The 19,717-nt window shown below is 45.4% G+C and overlaps 1 protein-coding gene across 6 annotated transcripts in view; it reads right to left on the bottom strand.

The window, feature by feature from the left end:
• Positions 1-19,717, bottom strand: part of ddc (dopa decarboxylase) — a 154,074-nt gene that overhangs the window by 92,225 nt on the left and 42,132 nt on the right. For all 6 annotated transcript variants that reach the window (XM_077526806.1, XM_077526809.1, XM_077526804.1 and 3 more), the window contains one exon: positions 11,056-11,190. In XM_077526806.1, coding sequence (XP_077382932.1) covers positions 11,056-11,190 — 135 coding nt within the window. The remainder of the gene's footprint in view (positions 1-11,055; positions 11,191-19,717) is intronic.

The raw sequence follows: 19,717 nt of genomic DNA, 5'->3' as shown, positions 1-19,717 counted from the left end.
CACTGTCACCAGAGTCTAGCTTCATGCCGACCACAGAGCCGGCCCGCCTGATAAGCTTGTCCAGTCTATTAAAGTCCTTCTTGGATATGCTGCCCCCAGCACACCATGGTGTAAAAGAGGACACTGGCAACCACAGACCGGTAAAACATCTTCAGAAGTTTGCTGCAGATGTTGAAAGAACGCAGTCTCCTCAGGAAGTACATCCTGCTTTGTGTCTTCTTGTACAGGTGACTGGTGTGTGTTGTCCAGTCCAGTTTAGTTTATTGTCCAGCCACAGCCCAAGGTATTTGTAACTGTCCACCACCTCCACCTCAGCTCCCTCTAGCAGGACTGGTCGCAGTCTTGGTCTGGACCTCCTAAAGTCAATGACCAGCTCCTTCGTTTTCGAGGTATTGAGCTATAGGTGGTTGGTGTGGCACCATGCAGCAAAGTCTCTGACCAGTCTCCGATACTCCTCCTCTCTGTCGTCCTGGATGCACCCAACGATGGCTGTATCATCGGCGTACTTTTGGACATGACACATCTCTGCCTTTTTAAAAAGTAGCGCTAGCATGTGTTAGCGTATGTTTTAGCATACTGCTAATGGCATGCTACCATGTGTAGCGTTGCTGGGAGCTTGGAGGCGGTCCCAGCATGCTTTGTGGCACTGGCGATTGAAAGGGTGTTTAAAATGCAAGTTCTGTGTTAATTATTCTGCTATTTAGTGGTATAGTTGATGTATTGGTTTTGGTAGTGCTTTCTAGTTTGTTGCTACATGGTGATTTAATTTTGCCGTGACACCGTAATTGTACATGACATGGGGAAGAATGACTTGCCTGCATTCTGCGAGTTGAAAGTGGGTAAGCGTGATCTTCTGCTTACAATAATAAAAGTGGTCACTGGTCCTCACTTACATAGTACCGTCTTTCTTTGTAAATATCTCATTTTCAATGTGGGCACATGCGGTGAGGCTTATGTATGGACAAAATGCTTTTTCCTTTAGAAATATAGTGGGTGCGGCTTATAATCAGGTGCGCCTTATAGTCCAGCAATTACGGTACAAGCTTCTGACTTTGTGAAACAACTTTGGCTGAGAAAAGGAGCTACACTTGCAAATGACCTTTACAGTGGACCAGACAACAAACCTTGTGCCACGTTCTCTGTTTGCTTGTGCGGCTAATATCACCCATGGACTTGCCATGTGTCAACAGGGGGTATGGTCGACCAAGTAAACAGACATTTTAACTCATTTGGGTCACACAATATGCAAAAAACATTTGCAGACAATGTGTGATTTGTATAAAAAACAATCAATAAGGCAATGTAAGAATAAAAAAAAAGGCTAATTTCCCGAGCCAGAACATCCATTTCACACAATACACATGGACTTCATTCAACTGTCAAAATCAAAAGGTTTTGAATATTGTTTAGTGATTATTGATGTGTATTCAAAATGGGTTGAAATATTCCCCACAGCTAAACCAGACTCTTTGACAGTAGCCAAAGCATTATGTAAACGCATAATACCAATATTTGGAATCCCGAGAGTTATAATAAACCTGAAATGACACTGTATTTATCATCCACAGAGTGCTGGCTCAGTTGAAAGAACTAATGGTACAATTAAAAACAAATTAATTAAAACAATGAAAAAATAGGTAGACCATGGCCTGATTGTATAGATATTCTGCCTGCAGAAGGAAAAACGCTAACACCCTTTGAACTTTTGTATGGCAGACCATATACAATACCTAACTTTACATTGAAAACTAAAGATGCTCCTGATTCAGTACAGACGCTATCAGTAAGATGAAATATAAGTTTGTAGTTGTCCTAAGGGCTGGACTCTCATCAAATGTGTGAAATTTTGAGAAGATAGGATCATCTGGGTCAAGTTAAAGCAGCTTTTATTGTCATGAAAAATCATCAGACTTTGCGGCACCGTAACGGCCATGCCCTTTGGCCAAAAGTTACAATTTTCGGTGTGGGCCATGATCAACATCTTAAGACTTTTCTGGCCAATTTTGAACTGGAACCCTTCAACGAGCTCGGCCCAGTAGCTAAAAACGTAAAGTATGACATTTATTGTCACCACTAGGTGGCGTTATATGTATAATTGAATTTTCTCATATAGATGTTTTCAGGCCTTGACTATAAAGTTGCATGAGAAGTTTTGGATTTTTAGGAGCTTGTACATGGGAGTTATTTAAGTTCATTTGGCCCCTGCTTGGAAATACACGTGCTTGCTCTTTCTGGACAAATGAAATTTATTTATTTATTTTTTATTTATTTATTTATTTATTTTTTTAAAGAGCTCAGAATTGTTCATTCGGTAGTCTTACCAATTCAACGTCTTATCATCATTGCTCTTTTTTTTTTTTTTGTGTGTATGTGTGCGTGCGTTGGGGTGTGTGTGTTTGCGTGTGTGTGTGTGTGTGTGCGTGCGTTTGCGTGTGTGCGTTTGCGTGCGTGCGTGCGTTTGCGTGCCTGCGTGCGTGCGTTTGCGTGCGTGCGTGTGCGTGCAAATACGTATACATTTATATTCATTAATTCACCTAAAACCTTATAAATATCCCATTACCCTTCGCCTTAACCAGGTACTTCAGAATCTTGCCAGAGTCGTGAGGTTTAAATGGTCAGGAGACCAGAGAAAAGGTCAGAAAAAAATAAAGTGAAAAGAAAGATAAATCAAAGTGAAATCCAGCACCGACCAAACACTTCCTGCTTTCCCAATGATTGCAAAATCAAAGTCTTACTCCAACCCCGGAAGCCTCTAAATTCCAGCAAATTTAGCGAGATCTCAAGAGACCAGAGGAAAAACTAAAGAGAGGAAGGAGGGAAGGATCGATAAGGCAGAGTGAGATCCATAGAAGCCAGTACATCCAATCCATCAAAGTGAAATCCAGCACCAACAAAACCCCTCCTGCGTGGTTACAAAACCAGAGTCTTATGCCAACCCCAGAAACCTCAAACTTCCAATAAATTAAGATCTCAAGTGACCAGAGGAAAAACTAAAGAGAGGAAGGAGGGAAGGATAGATAAAGCAAAGTGAGATCCACAGACACCAGCACCCACTGATTCAAGGGGCTGTGGGAGGGAGAGGCTACTTCTGTTGAGTTTCAGTAGATGCTGGTGCGACGGATCTGGCATGCATAAGGACCACCACCAAAGAAAGAAGCCGTCAACCGCGGTCCAGCAAAGCGAGCACCCCCCCCCGAAACCCCCAGGCCGCGGCAGCACCAAGGCCACCCCCAAGCCACCCGAGCAGACACCGGTCGGCGAGCCGACCCAGACGCCCGGAACACCCCCGCCCCAGCCCCGGCCCACACCCCCGAGCCCAAGGCCACAGAACGAGGCCCAGCGGGCCCCCACAGCGCCCCACCGGTCCCCAGCCCCCATCCCCCCACGACCCCACCGCACCCCACCCAAACCCGCCACCCACCACGACCCAGGCCCCACTACCCCCGGCCCCCAAACCCCCGAACACACCCCGACCCCCAACACCCAACCCCCTACCCACCCATACCCCCCCCCCCCCAAACAAGCCGCCCCCCCCCCCCGATGACAGCCAACCCCCCCGCGAACCCGGCCCCCCGCAAGCCCCCCCCCCCCCCCCCCCCCCCACCACCCCCGGAAACCGGCACCGGGCAGCAGCACAGAGAGGGAAGACGTGCCCACCCCACCTCCAGCTGTGCGAGAGTAGCACAGCGGCGGGAGGGGGGAAGGAGAAGGAAGCACCAGGGGAAAAGGCGGAACACCAGAACACCGAGCCCGGTGGGGAGAGGCCCCGGTCGTCACGCCAGCGTACTAGTGACACCTAACCCTGTTACTGAGTCCGCCAGCTCGCCGACTGGCGAGCTCTACCCTTACACCGTGAATGTGGCCCCACCCAGTGTATATACAAGTGTGTGCGTGTGGTGCATTAAAATTGGGAGCAGGTGAGTCGGAGCAGAGGGAAAAAAATTCCCCTACTCCGACACACCCGCATCCCCCTCAAAAAATGAATATGTACATGTGTGGTGCATTAAAAAAGGAAATGGAGGGACAAAGTGGTGGGGCAGGGACACAGATGGGGGGGACCACAGCTGCCAGGCACTGCAGTCCATCCCCTCTGATGGCTCCCCGCCCCAACTCACCCCTCCCCTTGGACATGAAGTGCATTAAAATTGGAGGGGAGTTGAAGGGTGAAGACGGTGTTTCCACCCTTCCCCACCCCACCAACAAATGTGTTGTGTGCCCTATGTGTATATTTACAAAGTGTATATTTCAAAACTAGTGAAGTGAGTAAGAGGAGCGACCAGCGGGGCCTCACCCAACCCGGCGGGTGGAGGTGGCACGCCCGCCCCTCAGCACCCCCCCCCCCCCCACCCCATCCATCTGGCACCACAATAGGCGGACAGCCAGCGCAGCAGGGCTAATGGACAGCCCACCGGCCACCAGAGCCCGCCCAGGGCGCCAGGAGTTATACCGGAGTGGGGCAGGCCTCAAACCCCCGCCCGGCCCCCGGCGCCCGACGCCCGGGCCGGGGAGGGAGCCCCAGGCCCAGGGAGAGGGAGGGGGAGGGGGCGCGGGGCAGACAGGGAAGGGGGGAGGGGGAAGCGGGGAGAAGACGACAAGAAGGAGAAAGGGCGGCTGCAGGGCAAGACGGGGGGGGAGGAGGAGGGAGGGCGACAAGGGAAAAGGGACCGGGAGGCAGAGGAGGATGGGCGGGAGGAGGCGAGGAGGGAGAGGCGACGGGGGGGAGGAAGGGGGAGGGGAGAGGGAACCACGGGGCACACCAGAGGCCCACCCGCCCCGAACCGCACCGCCGGACACGGAGCAGCGGACCGCGCCGGAACGGCACCGCCCCGGGCACCAGGGAAAGCACCCCAACACCGCACCCCACAGGGGGCCCAGGGAGCGGCCAAGACGCAACCGCCACCGAGCAGACAATGGGGGGGGGGGGGGGGGGGCGAGAGAACCACCCCCGCCCGACCACGGGGGACGGCGTCAAGAAAATTGACTAATTAGCATGCAGTAACACCAAGTGTTTATGCTTAGTGCCCACTAGAAATAAATCTTAAGGAGTTAGTGAGTATAGTGTCGTATAGTGTGGTATGCTCGAGCCCACTAGCAGCAACTAGGTTCCTGACTATATAAAAATAAAAACAATCAGATACAAAATACCAAATATAGAAGCAGCGAAAACAGAAGTTGTAACGATGTGGTGGCTCTCGTTAACAGGCAGAATCTTGGCAGGATTAAGTTGCCAAATTAAGATTAAAATATTCTATGTACATAGACCATATTTGTTTAAATCTTGATACTTGATTTTTATTTAAGGCAGAGATTTTTTCCATTGAGATATAATTTATGAGTAAGTTTAACCAGTGGTCGATATTTAGAGATTGTTTATTTTTCCAATTGACAAGGATTATTTTTTTTAGCAATAGTAAGGGCTATAAATATAGATTGAGATTGTTTACATGGTAGCTCAGTTATTGTTAAGTCACCTAGTAAACACAATCTTGGAGATAAAGGAAGCCTACAGTTTAATATATCAGCGAGCTTTTCCAAGATTTTAGTCCAGAAATGCAGCACTGGAGTACATAACCATAAAGCATGAAGATAAGTATCGGCAGTGTTTTGTGAGCACTGGAGGCAAATGTCGGAGTCAGAGAGTCCCATTTTTTTCATCATATATTGTGTAATATATGTTCTATGAAGTATCTTATATTGGATAAGTTGCAAATTTGTCTGTTTGGTCATTTTAAATACATTTTCACAGATTTGGGTCCAAAAGTCTGGTTCCGGAACTATAGACAAGTCTTTTTCCCATTTTAAAGTCGGTAAATACGTTTTATTTGTGTATAAAAATAACTTATATATTTTTGATATGTTCTTTATTGTTGTTGGAGAAAGCTTTATAATATCTTTACCTAAGACAGGCAGTTGGAGCGTATCTTGAAGTGTTGGGATTTGTTTCTTAACCATATTTTTAACTTGCAGATAATGTAAGAAATTTCCATTTTTTATTTCATATTTCTGGACCAAGTTTGTATACGATATAAACTTATTATCTGAGAAAAGATGATGAAGGTGTGTAATTCCTTTCTGCTCCCATAAACTTAAATGGAATGACTGATTATTAAGTTGAAAGTCGGGGTTATGCCAAATGGGAGAGAGCCCACAGGGTGCCAATTGGGAGTTTGTAATTTCTAATGCCTTCCACCAGGCAGTCAGGGTGGCGGCTATCATTGGGTTTTTAAAACAATTATGTCGTTTTATTGATTTTGTAATAAAGAGTAAATCTAACAGTCTAAGATTATTACAATCCTTCTGCTCCAATTCCAACCAACAGTTAGTATCTCTGTTGGGTTGTGTCCATAGCACAAGATATTGTAGTTGATTAGCTAAATAATAGTACATAAAGTTTGGTGCCTCTAAACCTCCTTTAGATTTACTTTCCTGAAGAGTAGATAGACTAATTTTGGCTCTTTTTTTTTTATTCCAATAGAATTTTATGATAGCAGAGTCCAGCGATTGGAACCAGTTAGACATAGGTTTAAATGGAATCATTGAAAATAGATAATTAATCTTTGGTAAAACTTTCATTTTTATAGTAGCTATCCGTCCTATTAAAGAGATCGGAAGATTATTCCAGCGCTCCAGGTCACTACGGATACTATCCAATAATGGTAAAAAATTTAAAGAAGTTAATTCAGTTAACTTAGGTGAAATTTTAACACCTAAGTATTTTAAATTACCTGTAGGAAAGGAGAAGTGTGGATCCTGACTTGTAGGATTCCATGAATTTTCTGTAATAGGTAATAATGTTGATTTTGTCCAGTTAATAGAGTAATCTGATAAGTGAGAGAATTTAGTTATTAAGTTAAATGCTTCCCCTAGCGAGATAGCAGGTTCTTCTAAATAGAGTAATATATCATCGGCATATAGATTAATTTTATGTTCTATTGTCCCGGAGTGGATTCCTTGGTTCCGTCTATCCTGACGTATAGCTAATGTAAGTGGCTCAATAAATATAGCAAATAATAAAGGAGACATTGGGCACCCTTGTCTTGTTCCCCTTTGTAGAGTAAAACTCTGTGATGTAATCCCATTAGTAGTAACTGTAGCTTTAGGAGAATCATATAATATTGAGACCCATTGAATGAATGACTCCCCGAAGCCGAATTTATTTAAGACAGCAAAGAGGAAGGACCAGTTAACTTTATCGAAGGCTTTTTCTGCATCCAGCGAAATAACAACTGCCTTTTTATCATACCGCTGTGACATACTAATCAAGTTAAAGAGCCTCCTAATATTATTAGTAGAATGACGACCTTTAATAAAACCTGTTTGATCGCTATGAATAATTGTTGAGATTACTGTCTCCAGTCGAGATGCCAAGGCCTTAGCGATAATTTTAATATCGGTATTAATTAGTGATATCGGTCGGTAACTTGACGGGAGGGTGGGGTCTTTTTCTGGCTTTAATAAAAGTTTAATTTGTTCCATGACTTTGGATACAATATATTTTTTGTTGTTGTTGCACATTGCACATTATTTTAAGAGGAACACACAGCACACTGTTGTAACCAAAAACAGTCAATAGATGGCAGGCACCCACTGTGACTTTTTGTTTTTGTTTTTTTTATTTTTTATTTTACACTTCAGTAAGAACAAGACGGTTAACTTTATATTGTAAATAAATTCTTTGAATTTGATCATTCCTGCCTAATGTCAATTATCATATATTACGTAAATTTACACAAAAATAATATGGAAATTGCATCACCTATATGTAGCCGATCTTTTGAAATAAGATTTACTGTACAATGAATAGAACCAATGATCATAGACTAGCCTTAGCCTACAGAAGCATATGCCTCTGTGTTATAAAGTGGGGGAGCGCAAAAAAAAAAAAAAAAAAAAAAAAATCGAAAAAAAAATCGAATCGTGACCCCAAAATCGAAATTTAAATCGAATCGTGGAGTTGGCGAATCGTGACACCCCTAATACATATACATACATATACATACACATATATATACATATACATATATATACACATATATACACATATACATACACATACATATACATATACATACGTCAAATAATCACACAATACTCGGCTCTACCAATTATCAGTTAGAACAGCCAAGGGGTCGAGGTTGGGTTTCGGAATAGCTGGCCGTCGATAAATAATTTATCAACGACCATGGAAGTCCGTTTACCCTCCTGTCTATTTTGTTTCATTATAGGAAACAGTACTTTTCGCCGCTCGTTTATCTCTCTTGGGAATTGATCATTCATCCCGAAAGATGTCCCTTTGAGCTCCCGTCCTTTACTTTTTAGCAATTCTTTATGTTTAAAATGTTCGAACTTAGCAATAATAGGACGGGGCTTATTGCCCTTACGAGCTCCGAGCCAGTGTACACGGTGAAAAGAGATATTATTTACCGTCTCCTGAAGGATCTTTAGCGATAATGTCATAAATTTTTTTATCTCGCTCTCTGGATTATCTGGGGTATTTTCGGATATACCTGAGAATATTAGATTTTCCCGCATACTACGGGATTGAACATCTAAGACCGTTTCCTTTAGCATTTTATTTTCCTTTTTAATCGTCTCCAACTCGGCTGTGACAGCGACGAGAGAGGAGCGTAGCTCGGAATTATCTCGTTGGAGATCGCTTACCTGTTGGCTAACGAATTCCAAACTTGCCTTTAATTCTTTGACGTCCTCGCGGATAAGACAGAGGACGTCAAGTTTTTTATTTATGGAATCCAGCATACTCCCCGATACGTCGGCGGTTACTAAATCGTCCGTATCTGTTGACGAGTCATTTTTCCTTTTTTTCGAAGGATTATCACGACTAGCCGCCAGATCGGGTTAAATTCGGGTTTAATTAGAAATATAAAGCTAATTCTATTTTAGCAGCAGGGCGCCGCCATGTTAGATTTTCCCAGTCTCGCTACCGGTCTCGCGATAGTCACAGCATCTCGCGATAGCTCTCTGCGTGTCTGCCTGTCTCTACTGGACAAATGAAATTTAAAAGGCAATATTTGATGCCCCACCCCCGTCATATTGTATTTTGAAAAGTCAAGTTTTTTTGCCCAATTGTTGTCTCAGGTCTTGAGATGATACAACTTTTCCCTGAAAAAAATGCAAATTTATGTTGAGCAATTATGATTTTATTGCACTTTTTATGAATATTTTTATGTTAAGTACTGTATCGGCGTTTTGGACAGTCACGTTATCATCGTGACGTATCGCTTGCGTAAAATACACATTGAATGACATGGCTGCTAGTGGCAGCATTGAACTCGCGAGGATTTATTGCGTCCCACGGCGGACATCATAGGTGGAATTTTACCTTACCACAAAGAAGCACTTCTTCAAAAGCAGTACAGACATGGAGGACACCGAAAGCCTGGATAAAACTGACAGATTCGGCCACCGGCGAGTTGAATGGGCGTTAAACTTCTGGGTGACTTTTTACTCTGCTACATGTCGTGTGCTAAGCCTGCTTCAGTCCAAATTAGGAGCGGCCACCCCCCACCGCCCCAACCCCACATGGAATGACATGAAACCGGACGTGTTGAGGACTTTACTCTTTACAGAATTGGCGCAGTATTTGGTACCGAAGACGCCTTTTACTTACACATTATATCAGCAAGTTCCCATTGAAATGAGTGAAGACGGCTTACGCCTGGGATACGTCATCACGATCACGTGACCAGGTACATGGCGTCCCACACCATACGATCGAATTCGGACACTTAATCGGTTTAAACTAAAATTCAGGGAATAAGATGCTAAGGATGTAACAATAAGGGCAATATCGTGATATTGTGATATTAAAACTGCCACAATATCGTAATCGTCATGTTCACAATATTTAAAAGGTACACATCTGTTAAAAAACTCAGGTTGATTTCTATTTGTGCAGTTCTAGCACCCTCTAGTGGCTAGTTTATTAGTGCAATTTAATTTTCATGAGGGATGTTTTGGCCTTCTATGTTTAAATTCTATGCTATTTGTTAGATCACCTAATTTTCTTGTGAAGTGATCAATGTGTGCTTACATTACCAAGTAAGTGCCTCAATATTGTTATTTGCAATTGTAGGTGGTTTATATGCATTGCTGTTATGTACAAAAGCACAATATTGTTTTTTTTTTTTTTAGTAGGAGCTCTCTTTTTTTAGAATATTGTGATCTTTTTTAAATATCGCCAGTGCTCCCACAATATTGTGATAATTATCGTATTGTGACCTTCATATCGTGATAATATCATATCGTGATGTTTTAATATCGTTACATTCCTATAAGATGCCAAAGATACTTGTACTTTTATCCATTGTACACAATACCTAATACAAAACTGGAAAATGATTAATAAGGCTGGTGTTGCTTTAAGGCTTTTCTGACCAATTTTCAACTAGAGCTTTTTGAAGACAAGCTCAGCACAGTAGATAAAAAGGTAAAGTATGACATTTCTTGTTACCACTAGGTGGCGCTATATGTATAACCGAATTTTATGATATAGATGTTCAGGCCGTGACAATTAAGATACATGGGAAGTGTGGGATTTTTTGGCGCTTGTACATGGGATTTATAAAGCATTTCCTCTTTCGTGACAACAGACCGGCCGAACTACGCTCTGAAGTGGAAAAACTGGTCATCATGGAAGAAATCTGTTCCTCACTCAAGTGACCAGGGTTGAGTTCGACTTACCAGATAATATCATCCTCTGAGAGAGAGAGAGAGCGAGAGCGAGAGAGAGCGAGAGAGAGAGAGGGAGAGAGAGAGAGAGAGAAAGAGAGAGAGAGAGAGAGAGAGAGAGAGAGAGAAAGAGAGAGAGAGAGAAAGAGAGAGAGAGAGAGATAGAGAGAGAGAGAGAGAAGCTTCTCTCCAACAACTTGCTGTAATTATTTCTTTTTTTCCCACATTAGGATTGGGACCCATTACACTCCAGCTTCAAAGCCTGAGTTCTCACATAGTTCTCGTATTGGATATTATTTGTGCTTTGTTATGTATATGTGGACATGTCTTTGTTAGAAGCATTATGGCATTAGATATCTTGCTTACTTGCTCTGATGTGTATGCCACCAATTTGTTGAGGATCTCTGGTTCAGACATTTCCGGCTTGATGGACAGGATTCGACGGACAGCTTTACAGCGAGCAGCAAGCAAGGACATGAGGGTTGCCTCGCTGGCTGAGCCCTGTTAGAGAATTAGAAGGTCAACATACACCCAAGACATAATAATTGCCACTTGATGCAACAGCCATCTCAAAAATGAATTCTACTAACAAAACGCAAGCAAATACAATTTATGTCAGAAAAAAAAAACTAAAATAGATTGGCAGGAAACAAAACAAAAGTAAATTACTGTTAGGATGAGAGTACTACCAAACCCCCCCCCCCCAAATGTTCAAGGTATACACCTCGTTGGGATTGCCATGGAAATCGAAGATAATGGTGTGCATTTCTCAATAGAACCAGCTATTGAACATTTTGTCAATTGTTTTGTACGCCACGTACAAAACAACGAGGGGTGACCAAATTTTTTTTTAAATTGCGGCTCACAGTTTCTCAGTGTAAATCTTATCTTTTCAAGGTGGAGAATGCTAAACATTTCACTAAGCCATCGTTTAAAGGTAGGGACATCCTTCTTCTTCTAAAATAATAAACATAAGTTCCTTGGCTGTAACGCTGTCCCAATTATTTTGATTATTATATTATTATTATGATTATTTTTCTCCCGATTAATCTATCAACTATCTTTACGATTAGTCGATTAGTCTAACAATTTTTCAACTAATCTACCGATTATTTTTGGGGTTGATGTAGGGCTGGTCAATTATGGAAAAAATAATAATCGGTATTTTGGTAATAATTGAAATCACGATTATTCAAATAATTTTTTTGGTACAAAACAAAAACACAATTTATAATAACGTATATTTATTTATGTTAGCAAAAACTTGGAGTTGGAGTGCAGCATGTGCAGTATGGCTTGCGTGGTGCAGGCTAGCTAGCTTTGATAGGCGGGCGTGGCATAGGAACTCCTGTGCATGCCACAAAACTAACTAAAAATTAATATTAGGGCTGCAGCTTTCAAATATTTTGTTATTCGGATATCCTACTGAAAATTCCAGTGAATAATCAGGTATTTGGATAGAGCAGCACCCCAGCGACTAAGGGTGTCACGATTTCGATTTTTTATCGAAATCGATCGAAATTACGTCACGATTTCGAGCATCGAAATAGAAGAGAGGACACGTTCACGTTGTCGATAAAAAGACCACAGTTGCAAGATATGCTATGTGCGCGTACTGTACTCGGCCACGGTGTTACGCCCGGCTCGTCAAGGGGAAGGGAAGTAACACAATAACAGAAAATATAGAGTAGATAAACACGGGTCGACTTTAACATCTGAGTAGTTTTAATTGAAATTTCAGGCAGGGGTTTGACAAGGGAGTGAAAGTGGAAGGTGAACAAATAATAACCGCATTTGACAGAACTGACAGAACGGAGGAGAAACAACAATAACCAATAGGGGTATAATACACGGATACACAATAGCGTCGCGCTGGCACAGTCGTCCAATCGGAGTGTCGCGCTGGCACAGTCGTCCAATCGGAGTGTCGCGCTGGCACAGTCCTCCAATCAGAGTGTCGCGCTGGCGCATTCAAACTGAAGTACCATTATACGGGCACCAGCCGACACAAACACACACATACATACTAGGGGAGCGGAGCCGGCGGCGGGCCCGAGCCGCCAGCCGTAACAACGGGAAACACGACAAACATGACGGGACATTTACGCAGGCATCACAAAGATTTAGATTTATCAAATTCAACTAGAAGTGGGAAAACAACGGTCCAACCAACTATTTCATCCTCATTTACAGTGAAACTTCCACACACTTCAGCTCGCGCGAAACGCCAGATCCATAGGTCTATTTATAGCAGCAGACCTGCAGCCTTGGAAAACGCTGGATTCAAACATTTAATTAGTGTACTTGAACCACGCTACAGTATGCCCAGCAACTGTAAATGTTGGGATATAGTTTGTTCAGGCTGTATTTGTTCCATGACTTTGGATACAATATATTTTTTGTTGTTGTTGCACATTGCACATTATTTTAAGAGGAACGCACAGCACACTGTTGTAACCAAAAACAGTCAATAGATGGCAGGCACCCACTGTGACTTTTTGTTTTTGTTTTTTTATTTTTTATTTTACACTTCAGTAAGAACAAGACGGTTAACTTTATATTGTAAATAAATTCTTTGAATTTGATCATGCCTGCCTAATGTCAATTATCATATATTACATAAATTTACACAAAAATAATATGGAAATTGCATCACCTATATGTAGCCGATCTTTTGAAATAAGATTTACTGTACAATGAATAGAACCAATGATCATAGACTAGCCTTAGCCTACAGAAGCATATGCCTCTGTGTTATAAAGTGGGGGAGCGGAAAAAAAAATAAATAAATAAAAAAATCGAAAAAAAAATCGAATCGTGACCCCAAAATCGAAATTTAAATCGAATCGTGGAGTTGGCGAATCGTGACACCCCTACCAGCGACCCTTGTGAGGAGTAAGCGGCGAAGACAATGCATGGATGGATCATCAGACTAACAGAAGGCAAATTTATCAGCCAACAAGAGAAAGAAATCATCTTCAGAAATTCATTTTGTCATATCTAGTGATATTTCTGTAATTTAAAACATTAAATACAGTTTACAATGTTATTGTTTGCAAAAAAGAAGCATTCACATTCTGTTTTATGCTAACATTCGCTGGCTACTTTATTTTTTGTACTCCCTTCTCTCTCCCCTTATCCCTCTCTGATAATCCCAGAACCCAGGCCCTTGAGGCTACACTGCCATCTATTGTTCAGCACACATCACTACATTTACTTTTACAAAAAATGGTAACAGACATTTCTCTTTCTGAAATACAAAGTATTTAAAAAAAAAAAGTTTTATGTTTGAATGTGAATTACTAATTAAAAAATGTTTCTGTCATAAAATGGTCAAACAAAAATGCTATTGTGACGATATTATGGGTCAAATTATTACATAGAGCAGCTTTAAATAACTGGACAATGACTCAGATGCAAAAGTGAAGTTGTGCTTAAACATGTTCCAAGGGTGACTTGAACCTTTACCGTCCACATGCCAGTCAGTTGCATTGACCCCTCGACTATTATGGATATGGAGGTGGCTGTTACAATTTATATAATTGTACTGAGTAATCGAGTGACATTGATTAAATTTGAAAAACGTTCATGTTAAATGACATTTAATGAAATAGATATTAACTTGTTGTATTATTACTATTCTGGAATTAAAAAAAAAAAAAAAAGATTGCTCCACGCAATATTTGAACCCACGCATTGGCTGGCATAGTTAATACAAGAAGGATGTTTTACCACTGAGCTAAGCAAGTGCATGTGCATTTTCTGTTCTGGTTGTCAGTTGGTACACATTTATAGGCCATTTCATGGATATATTTTCAATGAGGTGAGTCAGAAGGGACCGACCAGAGACTGTGCGATTGTCGAATCACATCTCCGATCCATTGAGAGAGGCGTTGCTTGAGTGTATAAGAGGCACACCTCCTATGTACGACAGATTGCCGGACAAACCGCCGGCAGTGCAGCAACAGGTCCCGACCCTCATCAGTCCAACACCCACACACAGGTGGAGACGCCGTGAATCGGGCTGCCAACCCACCGAACCTGTCAACCGGGTGGAGAGCCCGGGTTGGAGGGGCAGAGACTGCGGTGGAGGGTGAACCTCAACTGGGCTGGCCAACAAAGGGCCACGAACAGCACTCCAGATGGACCCCCAGAAAGGTCAGGACGAATGAGGGAGAGAGGCCGCTCCCGCAGAGCAAACCAGAGGGGCGAGCGGACTCCACAGAGGCCAAGAGAGTGACAGCCACCCTGCCGCAGCGACTCCACGTGTCGCTCAGCACATCTCGCCGCATCCACAGGGATGACGACGCACCATCCTGATGAATGATGTGGCGCACGGAGCAACCGCAAAGCCACCAGACACTCGGAGACGCCGACGCCAACTCAGCGGCGGTGGGGAGACGAACCACTTACCCTTGCAGTGGCCGCAGTGACCGCAGGGCCAGGGGAAAAAAACGCCGTCAGGTACCCTCGCATGCCCCATCGTCGCAGGAGAAGGCCAGAAGGCCGCCTCCTGTCGGCCCGGAAGAGGGAGACGAAGTGCAGAACAACATCCCCCACTGTGAGGTCGGCCGAGCATCCAAGGATGTGGCATCCAACGACAGCCCAAGCGACAGTCGCTTTCGCGACACCTGTGAACACTGTGGGAGAGAATGACTTTTCAAAAGCCAGCCCCACAGCCCCTTGCGCTGAGACGCAATCGGGACGAGGAAGCAAACGTCCATCCCCTCGATGACAGTGAACCATTCCACCGATCATATGCAACACCACAGACGTAGGCATCCACGGGATGAAATGGAAAATCCATGGCAGCCCGCAATCGGCGCGCAGCCAGTGAGCTCGCGTCGGTATGCTGCTATTTTCGTCCGGGAGAGGAGGCGCGCACCGCCTCGTCACCGACGGGATCAAACGGAGACTCCTTAGCAGCCCCCAATCGATACGCACCACGGGACAAAATGGAGAATCCATGGCAGTCCTCAATCGACGCACAGCCAGTGAGTGCGCGCCGGTATGCCGCTATCTTCGTCCGGGATAGGAGGCGCGAACCGCCCCGTTACCAACGGCATCAAACGGAGTACCCTTAGCAGCTCTCAATCGACGTGCAGTCAGTGAGTGCACGCCGATACTCTGCTTACTTCGTCTGGGATAGGAGGCGAAACCGCCCCATCAACAACAGCATCAACTGGAGAATCCGTAGCAGCCCTCAAGCGACACGCAGTCAGTGAGTAAGCATCGATATACTGCTACCTTTGTCTGGGATAGGAGGCGAGAACCGCCCCGTCACCAGCGGGACCAAACGGAGAAGCGGCTGACTCCGTGGGGGAGAACGGGCGGCCACCAGCCCTGTCACCAATGGTACAAGATAAACAAGTTCCGCGCATGCAGACGAAGAGCCGTGTATGGAGAGCGGTAGACCCCGTGTGGAGAGCGGCCAACGCTGTGTGGGACAGGAGGCTGCACCTAGCCTCATCCTCAACGGACCAAACACAGTGCTGCGTCTGGAGGAACTTTCCTGAGACCGCAATGGAAACGGCACCTCTGCGACATCGTCCGCCTCGAAGGGCAGCCAGCGGGTTGCATCCGGCATGGCCACCCCTGCCGCGAACGACGTCCCCGCAGAAGCCTGACAAGCGGAAGGGGTTTGATCACCCCAATGAGCTTATTCCACCCTCCCAGTCGCCACCAAGTTGCAAAATTGCAACGAAAAGTGATAATCAGCCCGAACATTCCTTTGACACTCCCAAGGCCAGGTGCCGCAGGATAAGCAGATCTGCAGTGTGCCCTGCCCCCCCCAGGGGGGCTGGGGTCCACGAGGTGGTCGGGTCCTGGCTCCACCGGGGATGGTGCGTCCTTCCCAGGAGTAACATCCGCTGCCGTCGAGGGAAGACGGACTTCCGACATCACTGCACGACAGTCAAGACAGCTGTCGGCGCGGCCATCTATGGATCAGAAGGACTGACATAGTGCTGACATCAAGCGCCGTCCCCCATAGCAGCCATCAATCTACGTGCAGGGAGTGTACACCATCAACTGGCTGCTATCATCATATAGGAGAGGAGGCGGCAACCCGCCCCGTCCCCAACGGTAGCAAAGCGAAGCTCTGCGCAGCGAGGGCGGCAGACTCCGTGCGGGAAAGGAGGCAGCAACCAAACCCATCACACACGAAACCACAACGAAGCCCTGAGCAGAGAGGGCGGCAGACTCCGTGTAGGCGGCCGAATTCCCGTAGAGAGTGGCCGACCTCGTGAGGGAGAGGAGGCAGTAACCAGTCTCGTCACCAACTGAAAAAAACCAAGCTCCGTGCACGGACAGCGACAGAAGTCGCGTTGACCGCGGCAGACTTCGCGTGGGAGAGGAGGCTGCACCTTGCTCCTTCCCCCGTGGAACAAAACGAAGATCCGCACATGGAGAACCGTAGACTTCATGTAGAGAGCGGCTGACTCCGTGGAGGAGAAGGGGCGGCCACCAGCCCTGTCACCAATGGTATAAGATAAACAAGTTCCGCGCATGCAGACGAAGAGCCGTGTATGGAGAACGGGAGACCCCGTGTGGAGAGCGGCCAACGCTGTGTGGGAGAGGAGGCTGCACCTAGGCTCATCCTCAACGGACCAAACACAGTGCTGCGTCTGGAGAGCAGCAGAAGCTGCGTCGAGAGCGGCCGACTTCGTATGTGAGATGGAGGCGGTCCTAGACTCGCACCCAGCCACTTTGCATTCCGAACAAAACGAAGCCACAAATCAATCAATTAAACATGCACGTGGTCGTTTGTGCCGCCATAAGTTGACAATGGTACTGAAGCTCCACGCATCGAGCGCAGCAGACTTCGTGTGAAGAGCGGCAGACCCAATGTTTGAGATGGAGGCGGTCCCTGGCCTCGCCCTTGCCCCCTTACAGGTCGAACAAAATGAGACCCAAAAGCAATCAAACAAACATGCATGCAAGTGGTCGTTTGTGCTGTCCTAAGCTCGCAGTTGGTATGGCAAACAACATCCCGGCTAGCACACAACATCAAGGCAGCTGATGCCCTTCACTTTGATGGGCCGGGGCAGAGAGAGGCAGACTGGTGCCTTGATCGGTCTGAGGGGGGCAGTGAACCAATGCCCCCACTCCGATGACTGCCCCTGGTGACGCCACCAGCTGAAGGCGCCATGTAACCGGCAACAGCCGCTGCCGGTAAATGAGTGGACACCGCAGCGGAAATGCACCGCTCCTACTAGGACAGCAGGCCATTTCATCCTCCAAGGTGCCTCTACGGCGGCGTCCTCCATAACGCCATGTCAAGTCAATCTGCTGCTATTTTCGTGTCGTTAACGGAATAAAGTGAAACCCTGTGCATTGATAGCGGCCGAGTCCGTTCGGGGGCGAAGCGCATCACACAGCGGCCCTAACGACACGTAAGAAGACGTTTGTGCCGTCATAAGCTCGCAGTTGGTATGACCCGTGGTACCTCAGCTAGCTAAGCGCATCAAAGCCGAAATAATGAGACAATCCAAGCTAGGAGAGGATACAAAATCAATGATTTTGTATCCTCTCCTAGCTTGGGACAGGAGCCCCGTAAAGCAGTGAAGCCCTGCAGTGAAAAGCGTCACACACACGTAGGGGCTTCAAGATGATTCATTTCCTCGACTACGCCATCATGTGGACAGAAAAATGTATAACATGCTTGGTGCACGCAATAAAATGGTGGGGTGTAATTTTGTAAATCATATTTTCTATATTTCTGTGATTCCAGGACTGAAGGGGACTTTCAACTGTGAACAGAAAAATGTGAATTTTATGTGTTGTCACATTTTATTTTATTATTGGAATCTGTTAAAATAGTACCGTAATTGCAGTGCATTATTTTCTGAGGTGAGATCTGCTCAAAGTGCTCCAGTCTCAAACAAGGGAAAATCTCTTTCTTGCTGGTTCCATCGCAAAAAGAAGCTCGGCAAATCGAATGCCAAAAGCAAAAAAAAAGTAGCGCAATAAGGGACCCGAAAACAGAAAAAGTGAAGGGGATTCCATAGCGTTTCTTTGCCGCTTTTATTTCGAACTCCACTCAAACCTAGCGAATCATTTCCTGAATCAGTCACGTGGTACACCCGCTTCGCGGGGCTTCAAACGTCATCACGTACGTCATCGACACACGCATTGAATCGCGGTTCATGAACCACTCATCTACATTACTCGGCACACGATTCAGGGATTCGACCCGAGAAGCACATCACTAAAAATCATTCGTACTGTCTCCGCCAGCCCGCATGGTGAAATCCTGCAATTGAGGCAGGAGGATATCAATACGTCTCCCAATTACACACCCTTACACAACGGAGGCAACCGCATCGGGTGCGACACTGCAACCTAGGCGGGTGTCGGGACACCATACTAACCCTCAGCTACCGCAAATCTAAACAATGGGTTGCTGACACACAACGTAGGCCACAACTCAGGTTGTGCTGGCACAAGCTAGCAGAGTGCACGATAACCAATGCCGCAAGCCGCAAACATCAAGGCGGTGTCGTCTCCCAGCCATCCGCTGAGTAGCGTGGCGCCACAATTTCGGAAGAGGAGACGAAAATGCCTTACCTTCCCTGGCAAGCTCTTTTCAGAACAGTAAAAGGCAACATGGTATCGAAAGCATCGGTTGCCGTGTCAGCCCCTGAGCAAACCGTCGAGGCAGCAGTCCTCCTTCCGGCAGGAAGGAACCTCCAGTGTTTACAGTGAGCGACATCCTCCACGGCCGTCTCCACTCAATGCGGAGTCAGTGAGTGCGCGTCGAAATGTTGCATATATATATATATATATATATATATATATATATATGCAACATTTCGACGCAGTGGTACCTCTACTTACGAAATTAATTGGTTCTGGAAGAAAGTTCTTAAGTAGAAAAATTTGTAAGTAGAGACGCATTTTCCATGTAAATGCCCTAATCCGTTCCAAGCCTCCTAAATTTCAGACATGAATGTTTTATAAAGCATAAAATTGCATCAAAACATGTAACAAACACATGTTACAATAAGATTATTGCACAATAAATGAG

This window comes from Festucalex cinctus, chromosome 7 (assembly GCF_051991245.1).
Source record: "Festucalex cinctus isolate MCC-2025b chromosome 7, RoL_Fcin_1.0, whole genome shotgun sequence".
Classification (NCBI taxonomy): Eukaryota; Metazoa; Chordata; class Actinopteri; order Syngnathiformes; family Syngnathidae; genus Festucalex; species Festucalex cinctus.
Note: the sequence above shows the minus strand (reverse complement) of the source record. Positions and strands in the feature narration are given on the sequence as shown.